Raw genomic sequence first — 23485 nt, 5'->3', positions numbered from 1 at the left:
AGGTGTGAGCCTCTGTACTCTGCCTTAAAATTTTTACTTAAATTTGAGATGCCCAAATTAGTTATTAAGGCTAGGATAACCCCCAAAACATAACCTCAAAAACCAATCATCAAATATTATTAGAAAAAAATTTTTAATGAAAAACTTGAAGCAATGCGTGCACAAAAAGGAAATGCTTTTATAAAACTACAGATTTGCGTTTTATAAAAACAAACAAAACAGACACTCACACAGACAAAAGCCACAATTGTTTCTCTGGCAATAAACATAGCTTCTGTTTGTTGAGTATGCACTGTGCTCAGTTATTTACCTGCATACTGTCACTTAATTCTCACAACAATCCCATTTTACAGCTGGGAAAACAGAGGATAAGACAGGTTTAGTCATTTGCCCAAGTCTGAGTCTGATTCAAAAGTAGGAGCTCCTATCCTTGACTTTAAAAGGAAGGAAAGAAGGGAGGGAGGGAGGGAAAAAACTAAAAGGAAGGGAACAGGGAAAGAAGAATAGAAGAAGCAAAACCATGCAATGATTTGCTTTGAGACTAATTTTAAGGCCAATGACAAGAGTTTCTCTTTCACTGGGGGACCTTCGGAGAAACCACTGCTCGGCATTTGAGAAAATTCTTCCAGGCCTTAATGATATGCACACGAAATCCCTTGTTATTATAGAAGCACCCCACCCCCACCCTTTATTTTCTGCTTGCAGACATCTGTGTGTCGTGTTCTATTTCTAGCTCTGACGTCACGATCGAGACCTGATAAGACTAGCAGCCTGGCATTATCTCCATGGAGCCAGCCAACCGAGCGAGGAGTTCTGTCCTCCCTGGAAGCCAGGGACGTGAGCTTCACCTGCGTGTAAATCGCCGAGAGCTGCAGCCAACACTTTATAAGCAGAGGTCTTGCCGCCCATGGGGTCTCCCACAATCATGTAACCATGTCTCACCAGCATCATTTCGTAGATCTGGGAGGAGACATCATTCATAAAAGAAGTTAATCATTGCAACGCTCCCCTATTACGAGTTAGTCAGAAGTCAATGAGGAATGAGGAGTCAGAAGAGGATTCTCACAGTCGCTTCTACCTCTGGAGAGCTACGGTTCTTTTCGTAATCTACAGTTCACATATCTTTCAGATGAATAAATACATGTATGCATCTCAGATTATTTAAAGGCCGGGAACTACCATTTGCTCTGTACCTTGTCTATGTTAAGAATCAACTGATAACCCAAATTATTTAATCTCCTCCGATATCATTGACCACCTTTTACAAAAGGTAAGACTGAGCCCAAGAGAGGTTAAATACTTGCCCAAGTTCATCAGTGATGGAGCCAGAATTTGCAGACAGAGCTATTTGACTTTAATGCCTCTAATATTTTCATGACACTATTGCCATTTACTTTTAAAGAGAAAAAGAAAATGGCGGTCATTTTAGCAAACTGTGTTTCTCCTGGAAACTTTCTTTCTTGAGATCTGCTTTGGTCATTTGCATTTATGTGAATTTTATGGCTTAAAAAAATTTCCTCCTTTAGACTATGACTCCCTCAGAGAAAGGGAACACAAGCAGCTTTTTATTTTAAAGATAAATTCTTATTATTTTTCACCTTGGAGGTAAGCAATAAGAAGCATCTAAATGAAGGTAGTGACAATGGGAATGGTAGAGAGAGGAACACATGTCATTCAGCAAATATTTGTTGAGCATCTACTATGTGCCAGACACCATTCTGGGTGCTGTAGACAGAGCACACAACAAAACAAACAAAATCTCTAACCGTTAAGTAGGGTTGACATTCAGGTAGGTTTGAAAGCTACTGTTTGAAAGTTACAGAGCAGAGAACAAGACAAAATCCCTAACCATTTAGTAGGGTTGACATTCAGGTAGGTTTGAAAGCTTGACTGTGCATCAGAAATAAGAGGAAGGCTGGGCTTGGTAGCACACGTCTGTAATCCTAGCATTTTGGGAGGTCAAGGTGGGTGGATCATTTGATGTCAGGAGTTTGAGACCAGCCTGGCCAACGTGGTGAAACCCCATGTCTTCTAAAAATACAAAAATTAGCTGGGCATACTGGCGCATGCCTGTAATTCCAGCTACTCGAGAGGCTGAGGCAGTAAAATCTCTTAAGCCTGGCAGGTGGAGGTTGCTGTGAGCTGAGATGAAGTCACTGCACTCCAGCCTGGGTAATGGAGGGAGACTCTGTCTAAAATAAAAAACAAAGGAATAAGAGAGGAAGACATTAATCACTCATAGCCTCTCAAATTTCTCCTCACATTGTGACGTCAATATGCAAAAGGGCAGGTAGCTCCAGACACCTTGTTTTTGAAAATATTACCTTGTTTTTGTACATTGGTACTAAGCTATATGAAAGTTCATCTGTAGGTCTTCAAATTACTTTGAAATACATCAACAAGTAAGATGGATGGATGGATGGATGGATAAATAATAAAGCAAATAATATACAATATTTATTGTAAAATCTGAGTGGTGAGTACATGAGTGTTCTCTGTACATTTCTTTCCATTTTTCTGCATGTTTAAAATGTTTCGTAATAAAATATTGAAAATTAAAGCTCATGCCTAGTTAAAGAATGGTCCTTCTGCAAAATCTCAATCATAAATTAGGGTTCAAAATTGGGTTAAATGAGTTGTGTCAAAAACTAGCTCACTTGCTAATACAGTAGGGAAAAAGTGATTATTTTTACCACAAGGCAGTGTGATCTCAGAATCTGGAGACCTGGGTCCTAACGTGAACTTCACTTGTAACTCGCATTGTGACTTGGGAAGTGCTGATGCCAATGGTGCTGACCATGATGGCGGAGATGGTGGAGTTGATAATGATATAGCATCAGGTACTATGTGTAGCGCTTTACACACCTCTTCTCTCAAAATTACTCCAGTTTACAGATGACTGAGGGTAAAAGAGGTGAACTAATTTGCCTAAAATCTCACAGCACAAAACTGATGGGATTTGGGAGGCTGAGGTGGGAGGATCACCTGAGGTCAGGAGTTTGAGAGCAGTCTGGCCAACATGGTGAAACCCCGTCTCTACAAAAAAAGTTAAAAAATTAGCTGGGCGTGGTGGCATGCACCTGTAATCCCAGCTACCCAGGAAGTTGAGGCAAGAGAATCACTGGAATCTGGGAGGCACAGGTTGCAGTGAGCCGAGGTTGCGCCACTGCACTCCAGCCTGGGCAACACAGCAAGACTCCGTCTCAAAAACAAACAAATACACACACACAAAAACTGATGGAGTGAGTAAGTGGATTTTTGGGTTTTGGTTGTTTGTTTTACCTCCATTTCTTTCTATTTCTTTTTTTTTTTTTTTCTTTTTTTTGAGACGGAGTCTTGCTCTGTTGCCTAGGCTGGAGTGCAGTGGCGCAATCTCGGCCCACTGCAAGCTCCGCCTCCCGGGTTGACACCCTTCTCCTGCCTCAGCCTCCCAAGTAGCTGGGACTACAGGCGCCCGCCACCAAACCCAGCTAATTTTTTGTATTTTTAGTAGAGATGGGGTTTCACTGTGCTAGCCAGGATGGTCTCAATCTCCTGACCTTGTGATCCGCCCGCCTCGGCCTCCCAAAGTGCGGGGATTACAGGCGTGAGCTGCCGCGCCCGGCCCTCTTTCTTCTTTTTTTTTTTAAGAGTTGGGGTCTCACTCTGTCACCCAGGCTGGAATGCAGTGGCATGATCATAGCCCACTGCAGCCTCAAACTCCTGGGCTCAAGCCATCCTCCCACCTCAGCCTCCCAAGTAGCTGGGACTACAGGCATGGGCCATTACGCCCAGCTAATGTTTTACTTGCCTTTCTACACAGGCACCTCTGATTGCTGTCACTTCAGTTCCAGTCTCCTATAAGTCTTTACTGTTTGCTGACTCCAGCAAACAGTAAAACAGGCACATTTACATGGGTTAAGGAACCAACCTGGATAATTTTCCCTATAAACCAAGGTACTGGCTGGAGTTTCATCTTTATGATGTTATCATTCAGCACTTTCAGAAAAACTTCATAGTCTGGCTTTGGAAGAACAACTCCAGGAAATAAATCAGATATAATTCCCTGTTAAAAAGAATTTAAAAGAAAGTGGAAAGGATTAAGTATCAGATATGTGACTTCAACATTTTCCTAAAATGAGATGTACCAACAACAGAAATCTTTGAAAAATTCCAGACCTCATTTTTCTTACACCAAAACTTGTCTAAAATTACAAATGAAAACACTATACAACATAATTTCTGGCCAGGCGCCATGGCTCATGCTTGTAATCCCAGCACTTTGGGTGACTGAGGTGGGTGGAGCACCTGAGTTCAGGAGTTCAAGACCAGCCTGGCCAACACAGCGAAAACCCGTCTCGACTAAAAATACAAAAATTAGTGGTGGTGCGTGCCTGTAATCCCAGCTATTCGGGAGGCTGAGGCAGGAGAATCACTTGAATCCAGGAGGCAGAGGTTGCAATGAGTCGAGATCATGCCACTGCACTCCAGCCTGGGCAACAGAACAGAACTCCATCTCAAAAAAACAAAACAAAACAAAAAAGACCCTATAATTTCTCCCCCAAATAATTTTAAAAGTCAGCAAATATTTAGTGAGTCTGGATTATCTTCCAGTCATTGTACTAGGATGAACAAGATAGTCATGACTTCTGTCTTTATGAAGCTCAGAGCCTGGCAAGTAAGATTAAATTAATTACAAAAGGAAACTAACTAAATTGGATAAAAACACTTATGTATACCCAAGAGCAAATATTATCCTATCGGTGAAACCATTTTTATTAAAAATCAGGCAGAGATGTTTGCTATCACTCATTATTTAACATTTGTAGGGAGGGTATCAGGTGGCAGAGATGCTGGCCAAAGAAGGGAAGATGTCAGGAGATGGAAGAGGATATGGGGAAGGCACCAAAGACAACGTTTCATCTTCCAACATTGAGCCTTGGTCCTCAGCCAAGGTTCCGAACCGCTACATACCTGAAACAGAGGGACATCTTGCGCTAAGAACTTGGCCAGGTTGACATCAAGCAATGCCCGGAGCAACAGGACACTTTCGTTCTCCTCTGGATACTTGAGCTTCAGGTTTCCTGCAGCAGTAAGCACAGACTTGACAGCACGCATGCCGTAGTCATAGTGATGCTGAGAGGACAGTTGTTCCGAGCACAGGCGGTAGGTTGCAACGATCTTCTGGGCAAGACTAGGAGGGCAAAGACATGTATGAGACACCCACAGAGGACCACATCCTGCCCAGCAGACATTCCCAATATCCTTGTTCTTGCCCCACCAGCAATCAGGCTTGCCCACGGACTTGATGGAGAAGCCCTGTCCTTTAAGGGTCTTTTAACAGAGTTACCATAATGTGGTATGGAAGCATGAAAAAAAGCATGTGCACATATATGTATAACATGTATGGTATATGAAATCAAATGTTTTTGGCCAGGTGCAGTGACTCATGCCTGTGATCTCAGCACTTTGGGAGGCTGAGGCGGGAGGATCGCTTGAGGCCAGGAGTCCAAGACCAGCTTGGGCAACATAGTGAGGCTCTGTCTCTACAGAAAAATTTAAAAATGAGCTGGGCACAGTAGCATGGCACCTGTCATCCCAGCTACTCGGAAGGCTAAGGGTGGGAGGACCTCTTGAGCCCAGGAGTTCAAGGCTGCAGTGAGCTGTGATTGCATCACTACACTCCAGCCTGAGTGACAGAGTGAGACTCTATCTTTACAAAAATAAAAATTAGATTAAAATAAATTGTATGGTGAGGCTGGTGTCGAATTCCTGACCCCAAGTGATCTGCTCACCTCAGCCTCCCAAAGCAAAGGGATTACAGGTGTGAGCCACCATGCCCGGAAGAAATTGTATGTTTTATACCTCTGTATGTATATATAAATGTATGCACACACATATACACACACACAAGTTAGGGAAGAACATATCAAACTATCAGGGATATTAACTCCTGGAGAGTGGAACTATGGGTTACCGAGGGGAAACTCACTTCTTTCATTTCTGTTGCATTATAATTTTTCCAATGTCCATTTTACTTTTTAAATTTAAGAAGGCCAGTACAAATTGTAATATACTCAGCCCACAACACACAGATGCTTACGTGCACTGCATACTTACGCACACACTGCAGTGCACATAAGTGTACATGTGTTGTGTACCGAGTATATTAAATTTTGAATTGGGTTTCTTATTCTTCCTGGATACACGGGTGGACCACATTTCCCAGCCTGCTGTGCAGTCAGGGGAGGCCACATGCTACTGAGTTCCAGCCAGTGCAATGTGAATGATAGTGACTGACGTATGTCAATGGCAGGGCAGGCCCACGAAAACCTCCTCCGCGACAGCCTCTGTGCCATTCATGGGCTGTAGCCATGAACTATAAGCAAGCTGGGTAACCATGGTAACTATAAGTAACCATGAACTGTAAGTAACCATCCCTTGGGGGAGAAGTGCCCTTGATCACAAGCACCCACTTTGGATTTTCAGACAAGATCGGCTGCGTTCAGTGTGGTATGGCCGTAGACTCATTTGGGATTTTCAGTGAGTGAAAAATAAACTTTGCTATGCTAAGCCATTGAGATTCAGGAGTCAGTATTACCCTAACTAATATACTTATGCACTTTTCTCTCAAAGAGATCCTCTTTACAAAACTGATTTCGTTTAAAAACAAAGACTTTGTGTTGTTCACCAGCACCCAGCACAGGGCTGGGCATAAGGTTGCTGGCTCAATAACGGTTTGCTAATTAAATAAATAAATGAATTGAGTGAGCAAATCAATGCATTCCTGGTTACTATAGAAAACAATGAGTTAGGCTGGGTGTGGTGGCTCAAGCCTGTAATCCCAGTACTTTGGGAGGCCGAGACGGGTGGATCACGAGGTCAGGAGATCGAGACCATCCTGGCTAACCCGGTGAAACCCCGTCTCTGTTAAAAAATACAAAAAACTAGCCAGGCGAGGTGGCGGGTGCCTGTAGTCCCAGCTACTCAGGAGGCTGAGGCAGGAGAATGGCATAAATCCAGGAGGCGGAGCTTGCAGTGAGCTGAGATCCGGCCACTGCACTCCAGCCTGGGCGACAGAGCGAGACTCCGTCTAAAAAAAAAAAAAAAAAAAGAAAACAAATGAGTTAAATGTCATATGACTGAGGCAGCCTCTTGTCCTAGGAAGGGTGACATTCTATTGAGAATTTCTGCAGCCCCTTGGATTATAAACAAAGACACCCAGGCCATAAAGACATTCATTGTAACAGAAAGTCAATTGACGTGATAAAATTTGGAATGAGAGCAACACAAGCCATTTTGCAATGATTATTGATAACTCTTGGTACCTGTATTACATGTATGTGTGTACACACACACACATGAAGATACTGATCTGCGTATAAGTGTGTGTCTTGGAAACTGGACAATACTTGAATGAGAGATAACCTAGTTAATTGGAGGCAATAAATGTTACATTAATAATTTTTCCTCTTCAATTCTGGAATAATTGCATATGTTTTATAGTGTTGCTTTTTTTTTTTTTTTTTGAGACAGGGTTTCACTCTGTCACCCAGGCTGGAGTGCACTAGTGAGATCTTGGCTCACTGCAGCCTCTGCCTCCACGGGTCAAGCGATTCTCCTGCCTCAGCCTCCCGAGTAGCTGGGATTACAGGTGCGTGCCCCCAAGTCCGGCTAATTTTTGAATTTTTTGGTAGAGACGGGATTTCCCCATGTTGGCCAGGATGGTCTCAAACTCTTGGCCTTAAGTGATCCCCTGCCTTCTCCAAAGTGCTGAGATTACAGACGTGAGCCACAGCACCCGGCCTTGTTTGTTTGTTGCCTTAAGCCATTGAGTAATGTGGGTATGGATGTGTCAGAGTGAGGGGTGGGGAAGATATGAGTAGCTACTTTCTCTAATAGAACTCAGGTGTATGTAAAGAGAGAGCGGGGCCCTGCCCTGGGAATCTGGGCCATTTCCCCGTCAGAAATGGGGCAAGACCAAGCCTAGGGCTATGTGCTCTCAGACCACCCAGTAAGCTGAAGCAAGTTTCTCAAGCTTCTCTCTTTTATTCCAATGGGCAAACCACCTTGAATCCGCCACGCATGCAAAAAGCCACTATTTAAAGCCCTTTAGAATGCACTGGAAAACCCATGTAACACACCTTCTGGAGTCCAGAAACCCCATGGAGTAGAGGGAGATTTCTCCAATGAGGGCGTAATCTGGCACCATCATGGCCACTGTCCGGAACAAGGCCTGGAAAAGAAACAATGAATCAGAATCGGAACATGTGCAGTGAATACTGAGGGAAGGCACATCCACAGAAGCAAAGGGAAGTAGCACGGTCCTTCAGGCCACTCCAGTGACAATCAAGGCAAGCAGGACTGGGGGACAAGTGAGTGCAGATGGACCATCCTCAGTTGGCCAACGCATGGCTCAGCCAACCTCCCTTCTGGCCCTGTGCGGGTACATGTCGTTACTTACATTCGGTCCCTCAGTGGTTCTGTGGAAGGCCCTAGGTGCTGGTACACCTCATTCTCCTATGCCAAATGAGGACACCTCATAGCATCACTCAACTGTTGGAGCTTCCCAGTGTTCAACATGGACATCAGAAGTCATTCAGGAATGCAGAACCAATAGGTATCAGAAGAAGTCAGACAGATCTTTTCTAAGACAGAGTCTCTGTCGCCCAGGGTGGAGTACAGTGGCACGATCTTGGCTCACTGCAACCTCCACCTCCCGGGTTCAAGCAATTCTCGTGCCTTAGCCTCCCAAACACTCGGGGATTACAGGTGCCCAACCGCCTCAGCCTCCCAAAGTGTTGGGATTAAGGCGTGAGTCATCTTGCCCAGCCAGACAGACCTTGATTTGAGTTCCTGTTTTGCTCCGGACTAGCATGGGCAAGTTATACAACCCTTGTAGATCTCAGTTCTTTCATCTCAAAACAGACTAACTTTACTCTCTTCATAGAGTTATCATGAGAATAAATGATGGAATGCAAGTGAAGTGCTTACAGGAGTATGTGGCACATAGTAAGTGTTCAATATACACCAGCTATTGCATTATTACCTTGGATGGATCTTAGAGGAGAAGTAACTTGCCTGAGTCACCCAGTTAGTTAGAGCTAATGCCAGGGCTAGAATCCAGGCTTCCTGATACCATGCCCGGGTGCTTTCTACTACACCAAGGCATAGTGAAAGCTGCTTGTGATGAGCTAATATGGCTGTTGGCTGGGATGGGTGCAGGGGGTGCTTACAACTACTGGGCAGTAAAAAATGAGAAATGGGGCCGGGACTGGTGGCTCACACCTGTAATCCCAGTACTTTGGGAGGCCAAGGCAGGTGAATCGCCTGAGGTCAGGAGTTTGAGACCAGCCTGGCCAACATGGTGAAAACCTGTCTCTACTAAAAATATGAAAATTAGCAGGGTGTGGTGGCGCATGCCTGTAGTCCCAGCTACTCAGGAAGCTGAGGCAGGAGAATTGCTTGAACCTGGGAGGCAGAGGTTGCAGTGAGCCAAGATCGTGCCACTGCACTCCAGCCTGGGGGACAGAATGAGACTCCATCTCAAAAAAAAAAAAAAAGAGAGAGAGAGAGAGAGAAATGTGGATCCAAATTCTATCTTGGCCTTCACTGGCGTATGCTGACCTAGAGGGGAGGAGCCACTTGAAGCATCACCCTGACTATTTTCTCTTCTCAGAGAGAAGTGGTCCATCTGAGTAAGATTCCAGGGCTCCAATCAGAATGCATTAGTAGCAGGGGATAGATCATGTCCTAAAGTCAGTGGATATGGGTGTGGCTGGGTCTGTCTTACCACTTCCATCCAAGGGGACGGTGGAATAAATTTACCCCCAGGTAGGTACCTCTAGAGGTTTCTCTTTCTTTTTTCTTTTTTTTTTTGAGGTGGAGTTTCACTCTTGCCTCCCAGGCTGGAGTGCAATGGCGCTGCCTCCAGTCACTGCAGCCTCCACCTCCCACGTTCAAGCGATTCTTCTGCCTCAGCCTCCTGAACAGCTGAGTGGGATTCAGGCCCTGGCCACCATGTCTGGCTAATTTTTGTATTTTTAGTGGAGATAGGGTTTCACCACGTTGGCCAGGCTGGTCTCGAACTCTTAACCTCAGGTGATCTGCCTGCCTCAGCCTCCCAAAGTGCTGGGATTACAGGCATGAGTCACAGTGCCCGGCCCAGAGGTTTCTATTCTAAACAGCACACCCTACATGTATATCTGCTGGCATTTACCTTGAGGTTGTCAGGCAGTTCAGCCCTGCCAGCATAGCCGGGGTTCATGGTGATGAACACAGCGCACGTTGGGTTCAAAGAGAGCTCAGTGCCTTCAAAGATGAACATCTTTAGCTTCCGAATGATGGCTTGTTGGATGCTGAGGATCTGCTGAGCGACCACAGACAGCACTTCCACCTGGGGTGAGAATGCCCGGCTGATAGGAGCTTCTGCTTCTGTCTGACAACCACCCTACTCTACCAGAGTCCTCCCACATAGCAAAGAAAGAACCCAATCACCCGGAAACCAACCACACCTGCACATTCAAAATTAGGAGCATGATTTGGGGTTTTGGTAAAAAAAAAAGAACATAGGTTTGCGCGTGTGTGCGTGTGCGTTAATAGTTTCCATAGTATTTTCTCTTTGTTTCAACACCTGGCATAGTACTTGACATACAGTAGGTATTCTGTGTTTATCGATTCACATTGGTTCAAAGATCAGAGATTTTTATATTTCCTGATCTTCATTCATCATCCAAACAGAATTATACACTCTTTTGTGATACGTCTTTTGTACTTCTACTATAGACTTTTATCATGTTGGTATTTGTTTCATTAAATTTTTATTTCCCTTTACTAGATTGTAACAGTATAGACAGCAAGACCCCCCCTTTTTTTTTTTTTTCTGAGACAGAGTTTCACTTCCAAGTTGGTATGCAATGGTGAGATCTCAGCTCACTGCAACCTCCGCCTCCCGGGTTCAAGCCATTCTCCTGCTTCAGCCTCCCGAGTAGCTGGGATTATATGCACTCACCACCACACCCAGCTGATTTTTATATTTTTAGTAGAGACAGGGTTTCACCATGCTGGCCAAGCTGGACTTGAACTCCTGACCTCAGGTGATCCACCCGCCTTGGCCTCCCAAAGTGCTAGGATAACAGGTGTGAGCCACCACGCCCAACCAAGACCATCTTTTTTTTTGAGAGAGAAAGTCTCACTCTCACCCAGGCTGGAATGCAGTGGCTGCATGAAAGCTCACTTCAGCCTCGAACTCCTGAGCTCAAGCAATCCTCCTGCCTCAGCCTCCTGAATAGCTGAGGTTATTTTATTTTTGTAGAGACAGGGTCTCAACTGTGTTGCCCAGACTGGTCTCAGACTCCTGGGCTCAAGTGATCCTCCCACCTTGGCCTCCCAAAGTGTTGGGATTACAGGTGTGAGCATCTGTGCCTTGCTATACAACCATTTCACGCTCATCTTTGTAGCATGAACTTATGCGGAATATCTGATGTATAGTAGTTGCTCAATAGTTTGAAATGGGCAAGTGAATGAATTAATATGATGGAGAGATGGGGATATGTGTATAAAACATGCATCTGTCTCCTTGAGACTCCTTCTGTTTAATTCACTGAGTACCTGCTTTGGAGGTTCTCATGTCTGCCATACAAGAGACATAAGGCCCTGTTATTAAGGGGTGCAGAGCCAAGTAAAAGGCCCCTCCATGCACAGCTTCTTTGTTTTGTAGCCTAGAGGCAGAGTTACCTCAATCCTGTTGAATTCATCAAAGCACGCCCATGCTCCAGCCTGTGCCAGCCCCTTGAAGAACTTCCCCATAGCTTTGTAATCCAAACCATCGGAGCAGTTGAAGACCACGCACTAGAAAGAGGGAGGATGTGGATATCATTCAGGGTGGATTGCATCCCATCTGAATTACCCTGCACCATTCAGCAGCAGTGGGCTTCTCTCTCCTTGCTCTGCTTGAAGGAGCTGGGGTCCACGCTGCCTGTTAATGTTAAACTATCTTAAAGTTCATGCTTACTTCCCAGAATAGGGGTGCAGAGAGGGCCTGGAAGAGAGGGAGGGGATAGATGGCATTTCCTTACCTGCTTAGCCAAGGCTTTGGCCAAATCTTTGGTGGTTTCTGTCTTGCCAGTCCCAGCTGGACCCTCTGGAGCACCCCCAAGGTTCAGCTTCAAAGCTCCCATCAGTGTCCTATGGGAAGAAAATAGGACTTCAGTGCTTGACATCTAAGACCCAGGAAAGAAACGAACTTTTTATTTATTTTGACTCATACAAATATTTAGGTTAGTGCAAAAGTAACTGCAGTTTTTGCCATTGAAAGTAATGCTAAAAGCTGCAATGCTAAAAGCTGCAATGACTTTTGCACCAACCAAATAGTTAAAAATTTTCCCGATTATATGAGCAATACAACATCACTGTAAAAATTTCTATTTTACTCAGCATTGTAACCTCAGAGCCCAGCACATGAGTGGCACCTATAAATATGTGTTTGAATGAATAAATGAATACGTGCATATATATATATATATCAAATAAAAGCAAAAATACTCATAACCTCCACATTCCAAAGATCACCAGTGCTAATGGAATGGTGAAAATAAATATATTTATCCAACTAGATTATGAATTCTTTTTTTCTTTTGAGACAGGTTCTCACTCTGTCGGCCAGGCTGGAGTGCAGAGGCATGGTCACAGCTCACTGCAGCCTTGACCTCCTGGACCCAAGTGATCCTCCCATCTCAGTCTCCCAAGTAGCTGGGACTTACAGGCACACGCCACCACACCTGGTTGATTTTCGTATTTTTTGTAGAGATGGGATTTTGCCATGTTGCCCAGGTGGGTTGGTCTCAAGTTTCTGGGATCAAGTGATCCACCCACTTTGGCCTCCCAAAGTGCTGAGATTACAGCTGTGAGCCACCATGCCCAGCTAGACTATGAACTCTTAAGTTCAGGAATCATATTTGATTGCATTTCATAACCTCAGTAAATTAATACAGTTCCTGGCATATAATAGGTGCCAGATATATGTTAGAAATGAATGGTGTAATAACTGTGGTTCCATGGCCCTTGGTATGAGTCTGTATGTTTTCATTTAGCACTCTATCTTGTAATCATTTGAATATGTCTCTCCCGACCCCCCAGTTAGATTTAGGGTTTCTTGAGGTCATGCATGGTGCACAGGAAACTTCAAAAAATGGTTGTTGAACAATGAGTGGAATAAATACATGAATGAAGGGCAAAAATCATGACCATAAAAAAACAAGTGGTTGAGGATTTTGAAGGGAGAAAACATTCCCAAGCATTATTTTTGCAATCTAAAAAACTCCCACCGTAAGGAAATATATAAAAGCAAAGAACATCTAAACATCACAAAACCGACAAGTTCACAAAATCCCGATCTCAAAGGCTGAGTTCCACAGAAAATGTCAGAGCACTTTGCTGAGCACAGAATGGCCAGATCTTTTCATGAGACTGGCTGGCAGAGCATAGAGACCCCTTGGCTGCGTTCTTGACCTCACTTCTTGTCTATCTTATGGCCATAGGATCTCCAGGTACCATCTTGATTCCTGCCATTGGAGAGCCCTCTACGTCAAGTCCTGTGCCATGTTCATGGATGTGCACCAATATTCCACTTGTTGGTTCAAATATATTGATTTGCACTAGAACTATTACTGGGTTCTCATTTCTAGCCTGAAGACCTAGTTTGCTTGCCCATCTTTGGGACTATGGAGAATCTAACAATCTGAAGTGTGAAGGGTAAAGGTAACCCAAGACATCCCTAACTTTCCTCCCCAGAGTCTTCTTCCCCTGGAGTTCTCCATTCACCCGTCAGATCTAGGAGCTCCAGAGTGTACCTGTAGCAGCGGTCTGTGAGGGGTGTGATCACCAGCCGAGGGGAGTTTCCCAGGTACTCATAGCCATACAAGGCTTCTGTGGTGATAATCTGAACCTGTACATCCTGGGCCACCCAGTAGTAGCGCAACTGTGAGATCCACTGGAAATCATTCAGATCAGAGACCCTGTTCTCAATTAACTTGGCCACCACGTCGCGGGCTGTTGGGACACAGATGCAGAAACACACACACAGAGCCATCAGAACTCTCCATCTTCGTAAGCTCCTCAGTTAGAAGTGGATGTTATCAAGGTCCCCCATTCTCCAAACAATTTTATTTTATTTATTTATTTTTTGAGATGGAGCCTTGCTCTGTCCCCCATTCTGGAGTGCTCTGTCCCCCAGAATGCAATCAGCTCATTGCAACCTCCGCCTCCTGGGTTCAAGCGATTCTCCTGCCTCAGCCTCCCAAATAGCTGGGATTATAGGTGCACGCCACCACACCTGGCTAATTTTTTGTATTTTTAGTAGAGATGGGGTTTCAGCATGTTGGCCAGGCTGGTCTCCAACTTCTGACCTCAAGTGATCCGCCCACCTCGGCCTCCCAAAGTGCTGAGATTACAGGCGTGAGCCACCGCGCCCGGCCCAGACAATTTTAGATTTCTCAAGCCTCCTTGCCCACCCCCACCCTGCAGGCAGCAATATCTGTTAGAAGCTGGTATTTGCTTTCTCCCAAAACCAGGCAGAGAATCTGCTTCACTATCTTCTCTCAGACAGCACAGCAGAGGTATTAAAGGTGCGTGCTCTGAAATCAGACTGCCTGGGTTCAAATTCTGGTTCCACCACAACCTAGCTGTGTGACTTTGGGTAAGTTCCTCGACCTCTCTGTTCTTCAGTTGTGTAATCTGTAAAATAGGGATCATATAGTACCTACATTATAGGGTTATCATGAGGATTAAATGAATATATATGCACATATGTACATGCCTACATCTAGACACAATAGAGAGAGAGAGCTGTTCTTGGCGTATGAAAATGTTATACAGATATTAGCTACTGTTATCATCCCCAAATTCTTGGAAGTCTGAGCCAGAGGGCTTTGCAATGCATACTGACTCCAAATGCCATCCTATTTCCAATATAACCCTTTTGGTCCTGTTTCAGGCCCCTAGGATATCCTAGGAGAATGCAATCAGCATGGCCTTATATAGCAGGGGAAGGAAGCCCGAGAATCCATGGTTAGATATATCCTTTCCATCTGGAGGCCTGAGAAACCAGCTGGAAGATATACATTTCTAGCTTTTCTCTTTTCTCTCATGGGACTGTAAGCCCTGATTTAATTTTATCCAAGTGACAGGGGCCTTGAAGTTGAAGAGTGGATCTAGGCTGATGAGAATCATTCATTATGTTTTTGGTAACTCAGGTGGAGAGCTATGGAGATCTCAGAGCTAGTACAGCAGACTCAAAAGATTCAGAACCTGGGGCTTAGAGAGGTAACTAACTTGCTGAGAGGCACACAGCTATAATAGCAAGCAACAGAAGCGCCTGTGTCTGTCTGCTTCCAAGCCTAAGGGACTTTTCAAAGGGTTGCTTCCATTGAACCTTTCCTGCCTCTCTGTGACAGTCTTCTTTATTACAGTAAAATCCAAAACCCTGCAGGGAAGAGTCCTTGAAGACGATTATATCCACAGCTTTTTCTTCCTTCCCAAGGAATTTAATTCTCCTCCTGGCTCTTGGGGAAATATACAGGGGAACCACCTGATATGTTCTCCCAAGGAAGAGGGTATAGGGCAGGAGTATGGTATGCCTGAGGGATCCAAGAGGAAAGTGAATTTCAAGAGATTGAGTTGGGGATGCCTTCACCATGCAGTGTGTGTATGTGCACTTGCATGTGTGTGTGAGTGTATATGTGTGTGGGTACATGTGTGTGTGCATACATGCATGCTTGTGTTTGTGAACCCAACCACACTCGGGTACCCTGGGCAGTATAACCACATCTGCACCAATTATTCCTAAGAGCTGAGTATGTAGCTGTATGAAGAGCACATTTTCCCTTCTCTCTCCTTGATGTTATGCTGGTCTACCTAATGAAATCAGATTGAAGTGAGCATTAACCTGAGGGGAATGAGATGCCATGAAATGCCAGTAGGAAGCTGGGTATGTGAGCAAGAGGCTCTGTTCCCAAGCAACCAGCCTGGTCCAGCCCTAGTTTCCTTGGTGATGGAGAGAGGGTGTGGGGGTGGTTTGTTTTATATAAAGACCCCAGTTTTTCCTCCTCCTCCTCCTCTTCCTCCTCCTCTTTTTTTTAAAGGAGGAGCTGGAAGGCATCCTCTCTCACCACCCACTGCTTGCAACATTGCCCATTTCCAGTCCCTTAGGCTTGGAAGCAGACAGACACAGGCGCTTCTCTTGCTTACTATTATAGCTGTGTGCCTCTCAGCAAGTTAGTTACCTCTCTAAGCCCCAGGTTCTGAATCTGTGAAATGTCTATGAAAATGAGATAATGTATGTCAACCACTTAGCACAAAGCCTGGCACCTAGCAAGGATGCAAAAATATTAGCTACAGTTAGCCAAGGAAAGGATTCCACGTTAGCGAAGCTCAGAAATGACTTTGGCCATCATTGTCTCAGTACAGGCCCTGCTTGGAGGGCTCCTGGAAATCAGTTTGGGGGTGGGAGAGGAAACACAGGTGGAGAGCCCTTTGGCGTTGGCTTCTCTCCTTCCTCCTCCATCTTACTCTCAGTTGGAGAAAGCTCTCCCTAATGAGGAAGGAAACCCTGAATTATTCCATCCAGGAGAACTGAGATGAGCAAGACTAGACTGCTTCTCCTGGACAGTCAGTAATGACAGGGGAAGCCCATTGGCTTACCGTGGACATCGATGACTGTGAGGGCCCCGAGCGTGAGTCGAGCTCCACTGCTCAGCTTCCCTCGCACCAGCTGGACAATCTGTGCAATCTGATCATTGCTCTTTTTCAGAAAATTCTGGCAGGGGCAGAGGAGGGGACAACTGGTTACATTTGACTCTCCTCTGGTAATCCCTGTGTCAAGAAATGGTACCATGGACCACCGGATGGCTCAAGCCAGACTCCTGGGTGTCATCCCTCAAGTCCACCTTTTCCTTACCCCAGTCCTTAATCTCTGAATGAATTCCTAATGCATTGTGCTGAAAGAGGCAAGATTTGGAAGGTTTCATACTCCATAGTTTTATTTTTATACTATTGTGGAAAAGGCAAAATTACAGGAGTGAGCAGAAAATACCTTGGTAGTTACTGGAGACTTGGAGTAGAGAATGCAACTGACTACAAAGGGCCTGAGGACATTTTTTTGGATGGTGTGGAACTGTCCTATATACTGATTGTGATGGTGCCTACACAAATGCATGTGTTTATCAAAACTGAGAACCGTATGCTAAAAAAGGTAAATTTCACTGTATATACCGTAAATCAGAATTAACCTCCCAAATTGGAAACTTTTTCACATTAAAGAGACAAAGGAGCTATAAAAACAAAATGCAACATCCTGGACTAGATTGCATCCTGGACCAGGGGAAAAAAAAAAAAAAAAAAAAAAAAAGATAGTAGGGCAATTGGCTAATTTTATTTATTTATTTATTTATTTATTTATTTATTTATTTATTTGAGACAGAGCCTGACTCAGCCTCCCAAATAGCTGGGATTACAGTTGTGCACAACCACACCCAGCTAATCTTTGTATTTTTAGTAGAGATGGGGTTTTGTCACGTTGGCCAGGCTGGTCTCGAACTCCTGACTCAAGTGATTCACCCACCTTGTCCTCCCAAAGTGCTGGGATTACAGACATGAGCCACCACGCCCGGCCTGTCATTTCTTTTTCAAGATGACAAAATTTAAAATAGCCAATTTAGAAAGGTCTATAGATTAGAGAATAAAATCGTTATCAATGTTGATTTCCTGATTTGGATAACTGTACAATGGTTGTCTAAGATGTTAATATACGAGGAATCTGGATGAAAGATATATGAAAATTCTTTGTATTATATTTTCAGCATTATTGGTAAGTTTCACGTTATTTCAAATTAAAGAGGAGAAAAATAAAAGAAAAAGAAAACTTAAAAAGGAAAAAAAGTAAGACCACCCTAGGTTCAAACCCTGCCTTTCCTACTTTCTAGCTATGTGGCTCTGGGCAAATGATTTTAAGCTTCCGAGTCTCAGTCTCCTGGTGTGTCAAATGCAGATTTTTTTTTTTTTGAGATGGGGTCTTGGTCTGTCACCTAGGCAGGAGTGCACAGGCACAAACATGGCTCACTGAAACCTTGACCTCCTGAGCTCAAGCAATCCTCCCACCTCAGCCGCCTGAGTAGCTGGGACCACAGGCACACCCCATCACTCCTGGCTAACTATTTGTAGAGAGGGGGTCTCACTATGTTGCCCGGGCTGGTCTTGAACTACTGGTCTCAAGCAATCCTCCCGCCTTGGCCTCCCAAACTATTGGGATTACAGGCATGAGCCACCATATCCTGCCCTAAATCTAGATGATCATAGCTGCCTCTTCAAGCTGTGTTGAGGATTAAATGAGGTAGTGGATGTGCTGTTGGGGCTTCTCCCCACATCTCTCCTAAACACAGCTATTCCACAGCTATTCTAGACCAAAGTGTCTTCCTGCTGGCATACACCATGCTTTTCATCTTCAGGCTTTTGCATACTCCAGGTCTTCTCTCTGGAACACTCTCCCTCCTATTTTCTGCTCAGCTAATCCCTACTTATATTTCAGGTGTCCTCCTAGACACCACTTTTCTGGGAAATCTTCCCTAATCCTAACTTCCCTCCCCTCACTCTCTTACTCTTTCCTTCCTTCCTATTTTCCTCCTTTCCTTCCTTCCTTTTTCCTCCCACCCTTTCTCCCTCCCTCCCTCCCTTCCCTCCCTTCCCTTTCCTTCCTTCCTTCCTTCCATCCCTCCCTCCCTCCCTTCTTCCTTCCTTCCTTTCTTCCTTCCTTAAACCCTCCCTCCCTCCCTGCCTCCCTCCCTTCCTCCCTGCCTCCCTCCCTTCCCATACTTACTAGATGTCTGTTCTTTCCTTATCATAGTTCTATACAAGAGCCTTTTTCTCTCCCCCACTAGACCATAAATCCTTGAGGACAGGGACTATGTCTGTCTCATTCACATCTAATTACCTTTGTTAGCAGCAGTACCAGCACAGAGCAGATGCCAAACCAATATTTGTTAAATGAATAATAAATGGTTGGAGGGAGGGAGGGATGATTATTCTGTGTCAACACCTGCTTCCTTTAGGGCCTTGGTATATGATGGGAAACATTCTCCCTATCTATGGGTGGGAAAACTGGGGCACATGAATCCGCCTCCATCACAAAAAGTCAGAGATACTGTCACAAAAGTCAGAGGATTTTAGAGTTTCTAAACTTTGAAATGATGTGCGTGAAAGCAGTTTGCATGTGTACAGTGCAATATGTCTATTAGGATTTATCAATATGGAATCTGTATAAGTTTAAACAGTGGCCAAATTTTATGTTCTAATTTCAGTTTATACAGCAAAATATAGGAAATTAAAACATATTCTAATACACAGCCAATCCTCTAAGAGCAGTAAAGGAGATCTGGTGAGATATTCATGGGGAATGAGACCATGGAAGAAAGGCTGAATATGAAGTTTTCATTCATCCATTTAACAAATATTTGGTCAAGCATGGTGGCTCCCAGCACTTCGGTGGCCCCTTGGCTTAGGAAGAATACAGGAGGTCTCCGTTGGTGGAAATTCTGCCAGGTTGGCCCCTAGAAGCCCAGGGTACAAGACTTAGAATCCTGTAGTCCAGAATTTCTGTCTGGGAAGGACTAGGAGAGGTCTCGTACCATAGAATTGCAGGACAGCTCGAATCCCAAATTCTCCATCCCACTGTCCTCATGGGAACCCTGATGTCTGTGATGCTATGAGCCCAAATGATTTTTGTTTAGACAACAAAACATGGCTACTCTAATTATACATCATTCAAATCCTAATTGATGCTTGGATCTCTTCTGTAAGCTTCGCAGCAAGCTCACCTACCGGTAAGGTATTTTCCACCAGGGCTTGGGACACCTCCTGGGTCCAAAAGATGGAGGAGACACAGATAACCACCTGTCCAGGCCACTGTAAGACCCAGTGATTTCGAGCGACCTGGAAAAGTGCAGTGGGCATGTTGTAGGATCAGTTCACGTGTGGTTTAAACTGAGTTTACAAAAACATGCTCCAACCACCTCATCCCCGCAACAAAAACAGAATCTTCCCCCACGCTCAGATGCTACAAGGCTTGACATCTCTGGGATTACCGATTTATGTCTTCCTTTCTGAGTTTTATGAAAAAGAAAAAAAAAAAACTCCAGTCATCTCATCAACTTTGCATTGTTTCCATGCTCCCATTCATCAAATTTTTCCACAGTTATAATCAAGGTGATGTTCAGAGAATTCTCATAACTACTGTTTTTTAATGGCTACCTAATATTGCAGTGCTGAGTCACAACTGTCTGAGCTGTTTCCCCATCCTACAATTTTTTCCCTCAAGCTACAGATCAGGAGTGGGCAAACTATGTATATAAATTTTTTCATAAATAAAGTTGTATTGAAATACAGCCGCAGCATAAAAAAGAATGAGTTCATGTCCTTTGCAGGGACATGGAGTAAGCTGGAAGCCATCATTCTCAGCAGTCTAACACAGGAACAGAAAACCAAACACCGCATGTTCTCACTCATAAGTGGGAGTTGAACAATGAGAACACATGGACACAGGGAGGGGACTTCACACATCAGGCCTGTCAGGAGGTGGGGGGCAAGGAGAGGGAGAGCATTAGGACGAATACCTAATGCATGCGGGGCTTAAAACCTAGATGATGGATTGATAGGTGCAGCAAACCACCATGGCACATGTATACCTATGTAACAGACCTGCATGTTCTGCACATGTATCCCAGAACTTAAAGTAAAATAAAATAAAATTTTAAAAAAATTTTTAAAAAGAAATACAGCCATGCCCATCATTTAAATATTGTCTGATGCTTTTGTGCTACAAGGGAAAAGCTACAGTACCCATTTACTATACATATGTATCTTATAACATTATGTTATATACCTTAAATATGCGTAATAAAATTTATTTTTAAAAATAGTTGCTTTGGGAATGTGGCCTGCAGAGTTGAAAATATTTACCATCTGGCTCTTTACAGAAAAAGTTTGATCTGAGGATGAAACTTGATAGATTTGATTTGGATGAAATAATTTCATACCGGTAACTGCTTTTCTTTAATTTTTGATTCAGAGCATGTCATAGGAAAAGGGATTGGTCTTTCATTTTACAATGCAAATACTATTTCAAGGGACAGCAGGCTCAGTCCCCAGGACTTTAGTGTGAGGGTGTTGAGTATTGCTTTGTTCTGTGGGTCCTGGGAATAAGAAAGTAAGAAAGTTAGTCAGTTGTCCGGGAGCAGTGGCTCATGCCTGTAATCCCAGCACTTTGGAAGACCGAGGCAGGTAGATCATTTGAGGTCAGGAGTTCAAGACAAGCCTGGCCAACATGGTGAAACCGCATCTCTACTAAAAATACAAAAATTAGCTGGGTGTGGCAGTGGGTGCCTGTAGTCCTAGCTACTTGGGAGGCTGAGGCAGGAGAATCGCTTGAACCCGGGAGGCGGAGGTTGCAGTGAGCCAAGATTACACCACTGCACTCCAGCCTGGGAGACAGAGTGAGACTCCATCTCAGAAAACAAAAAAAGAAAGAAAGAGAGCTAGAGTCAACGTGAATGTTACTACAGGCTGGGTATCAAGTTATTCTGATAGGTTCTTTTGTCTTAAGGCTTACATCATACCTGTTTCCCTTAAAGCTTTGGGAACATGAGTTATGCCATTCAGGGCATCTGTAAGGTAAATGAATTATTAAGGGACTCTAAATAGACCTTGTGCCATTAATTCCATTTGACAAAAAGGACTGGTCCGTGGCAACCAGAGGGTTCCAGCTAACCCTCTTCTCTTGCATCACCTGCTTCTAACTGCCAACATCTCACCAGGAGTAGGTTCATTGCCCCAGGGTTCACAGGTGAAGGAAAGAGAGGTGCAGAGGGAGAGGGACAGGTTTTGGTAGAAGGCAGAGCGTCCAACTGAACTACTGATACATGAACCTTCTCCCCAATGTTCTCTTTAGTGCACTAGTGTCCCGGCACGTGTACCCTGATTCTTGTTTACCTTGACATATGCTTCAATCCCAAGTCCAATGACTTCTCGCATACTGGCAAGCATCATCTGCTCCACCTGCTGGAGCCACTTTTCCACCATACCCTATGGAGCAAGACAGAGAGAGGGTGCAACAGTCAACCAAAGCCCAGAGGGAGGGACAGTGGGTAGAACACAGCTTTCTCTCTGGACACGGCTGGAGGGAGGCCAAAGGCTAGGCACCTTTTCAAGTCAATATTGTCTCTTTCCCAGTTCTCTGTTTTTTTTGACATGGAGTCTTGCTCTGTTGCCAGGCTGGAGTGCAGTGTCACGATCTTGGCTCACTGCAACCTCCGACTCCCTGGTTCAAGCGATTCTCTTGCCTCAGCCTCCTGAGTAGCTGAGATTACAGATGTGCACCACCACGCCCAGCTGATTTTGTACTTTTAGTAGAGACGGGGTTTCACCATGTTGGCCAGGATGGTCTTGACCTCCTGACCTCATGATCTGCCCGCCTCAGCCTCCAAAGTGCTGGGATTACAGACATGAGCCACTGCACCTGGTCTCTCTCTCTCTCTTTTTTTTAAAAAGAGAGAGACAGGGCCTTGCTCTGTCATCCAGACTGGAGTGCGGTGGCACGATCCTGGCTCACTGCAGCCTTGAACTCCTGCCCAAGTGACTCCTGCCTCAGCCTCCTGAGTAACTGGGACTACAGGCACACGCCACCATGCCCGGCTAACTTTTAAATATTTCTGTAGAGCCGGGGTCTCTCTATGTTGCCCAGGCTGGTCTTGAATTCCTGGCCTCAAGAGATCCTCCTGCCTCAGCCTCCCAAAGTGCTAGGATTACAGGTGTGAGCCATGGCACCTGGCCCCAGCCAATATTCTTTATCTGCTTTACACTTATTTTCTGTATTCTCAGAAGCGTATGCCTTCTAAAGGGGAAATAGATTTTTCTTTTTTTTTTTTTTTCAAGATGGAGTTTCACTCTTGTCACCCAGGCTGGAGTGCAATGGCACGATCTCAGCTCATTGCAACTTCCGCCTCCCGGGTTCAAGCGATTCTCCTGCCTCAGCCTCCCAAGTCGCTGGGATTACAGGCATGTGCCACTACACCTGGCTTTTTAGTAGAGACAGGGTTTCGCCATGTTGGCCAGGCTGGTCTCGAACTCCTGACCTCAGGCGATCCACCCGCCTTGGCCTCCCAAAGTGCTGGGATTACAGTGTGAGCCACCATGCCCTGCCCATTTTTAACATGCATTACTTTCATGTCATTTTCTGAAACAGACAACTTCTCGGAAGGCAAATGAAACATCTGTCAGTTCATAAAATAAATTGCATCTTTTAAATGAACAGCTCTGATTCATGCATTATTCCAGTGGGTCTCAAACTTTGCTGTTCCTTGAAATCACTTGGAGATCTTTTAAAAATACTGATGACTGACTCCCATCCCTAGACTTCCTAATTTAATTGGTATGGGATGCAACCTGGTCATTTGGATTTTGA

General features: G+C 44.6%; 1 protein-coding gene across 1 annotated transcript in view; it reads right to left on the bottom strand.

Moving 5' to 3' along the window:
* The window catches only part of DNAH3 (dynein, axonemal, heavy chain 3), a 224672-nt gene that overhangs the window by 102568 nt on the left and 98619 nt on the right, over positions 1-23485 (bottom strand). Inside the window, 11 exon segments of the mRNA XM_011976095.1 lie at positions 849-960; positions 3911-4045; positions 4954-5173; positions 8124-8215; positions 10199-10375; positions 11716-11829; positions 12057-12165; positions 13830-14028; positions 16678-16792; positions 19849-19959; positions 22015-22107. Of these exon segments, the coding sequence (XP_011831485.1) occupies positions 849-960; positions 3911-4045; positions 4954-5173; positions 8124-8215; positions 10199-10375; positions 11716-11829; positions 12057-12165; positions 13830-14028; positions 16678-16792; positions 19849-19959; positions 22015-22107 (1477 nt within the window).

The sequence above is a fragment of the Mandrillus leucophaeus genome, unplaced genomic scaffold (assembly GCF_000951045.1).
Source record: "Mandrillus leucophaeus isolate KB7577 unplaced genomic scaffold, Mleu.le_1.0 Scaffold162, whole genome shotgun sequence".
In the NCBI taxonomy this organism is placed as follows: domain Eukaryota; kingdom Metazoa; phylum Chordata; class Mammalia; order Primates; family Cercopithecidae; genus Mandrillus; species Mandrillus leucophaeus.
The sequence above is the reverse complement of the archived record's forward strand: the minus strand, read 5'-3'. Positions and strand labels throughout refer to the sequence as shown.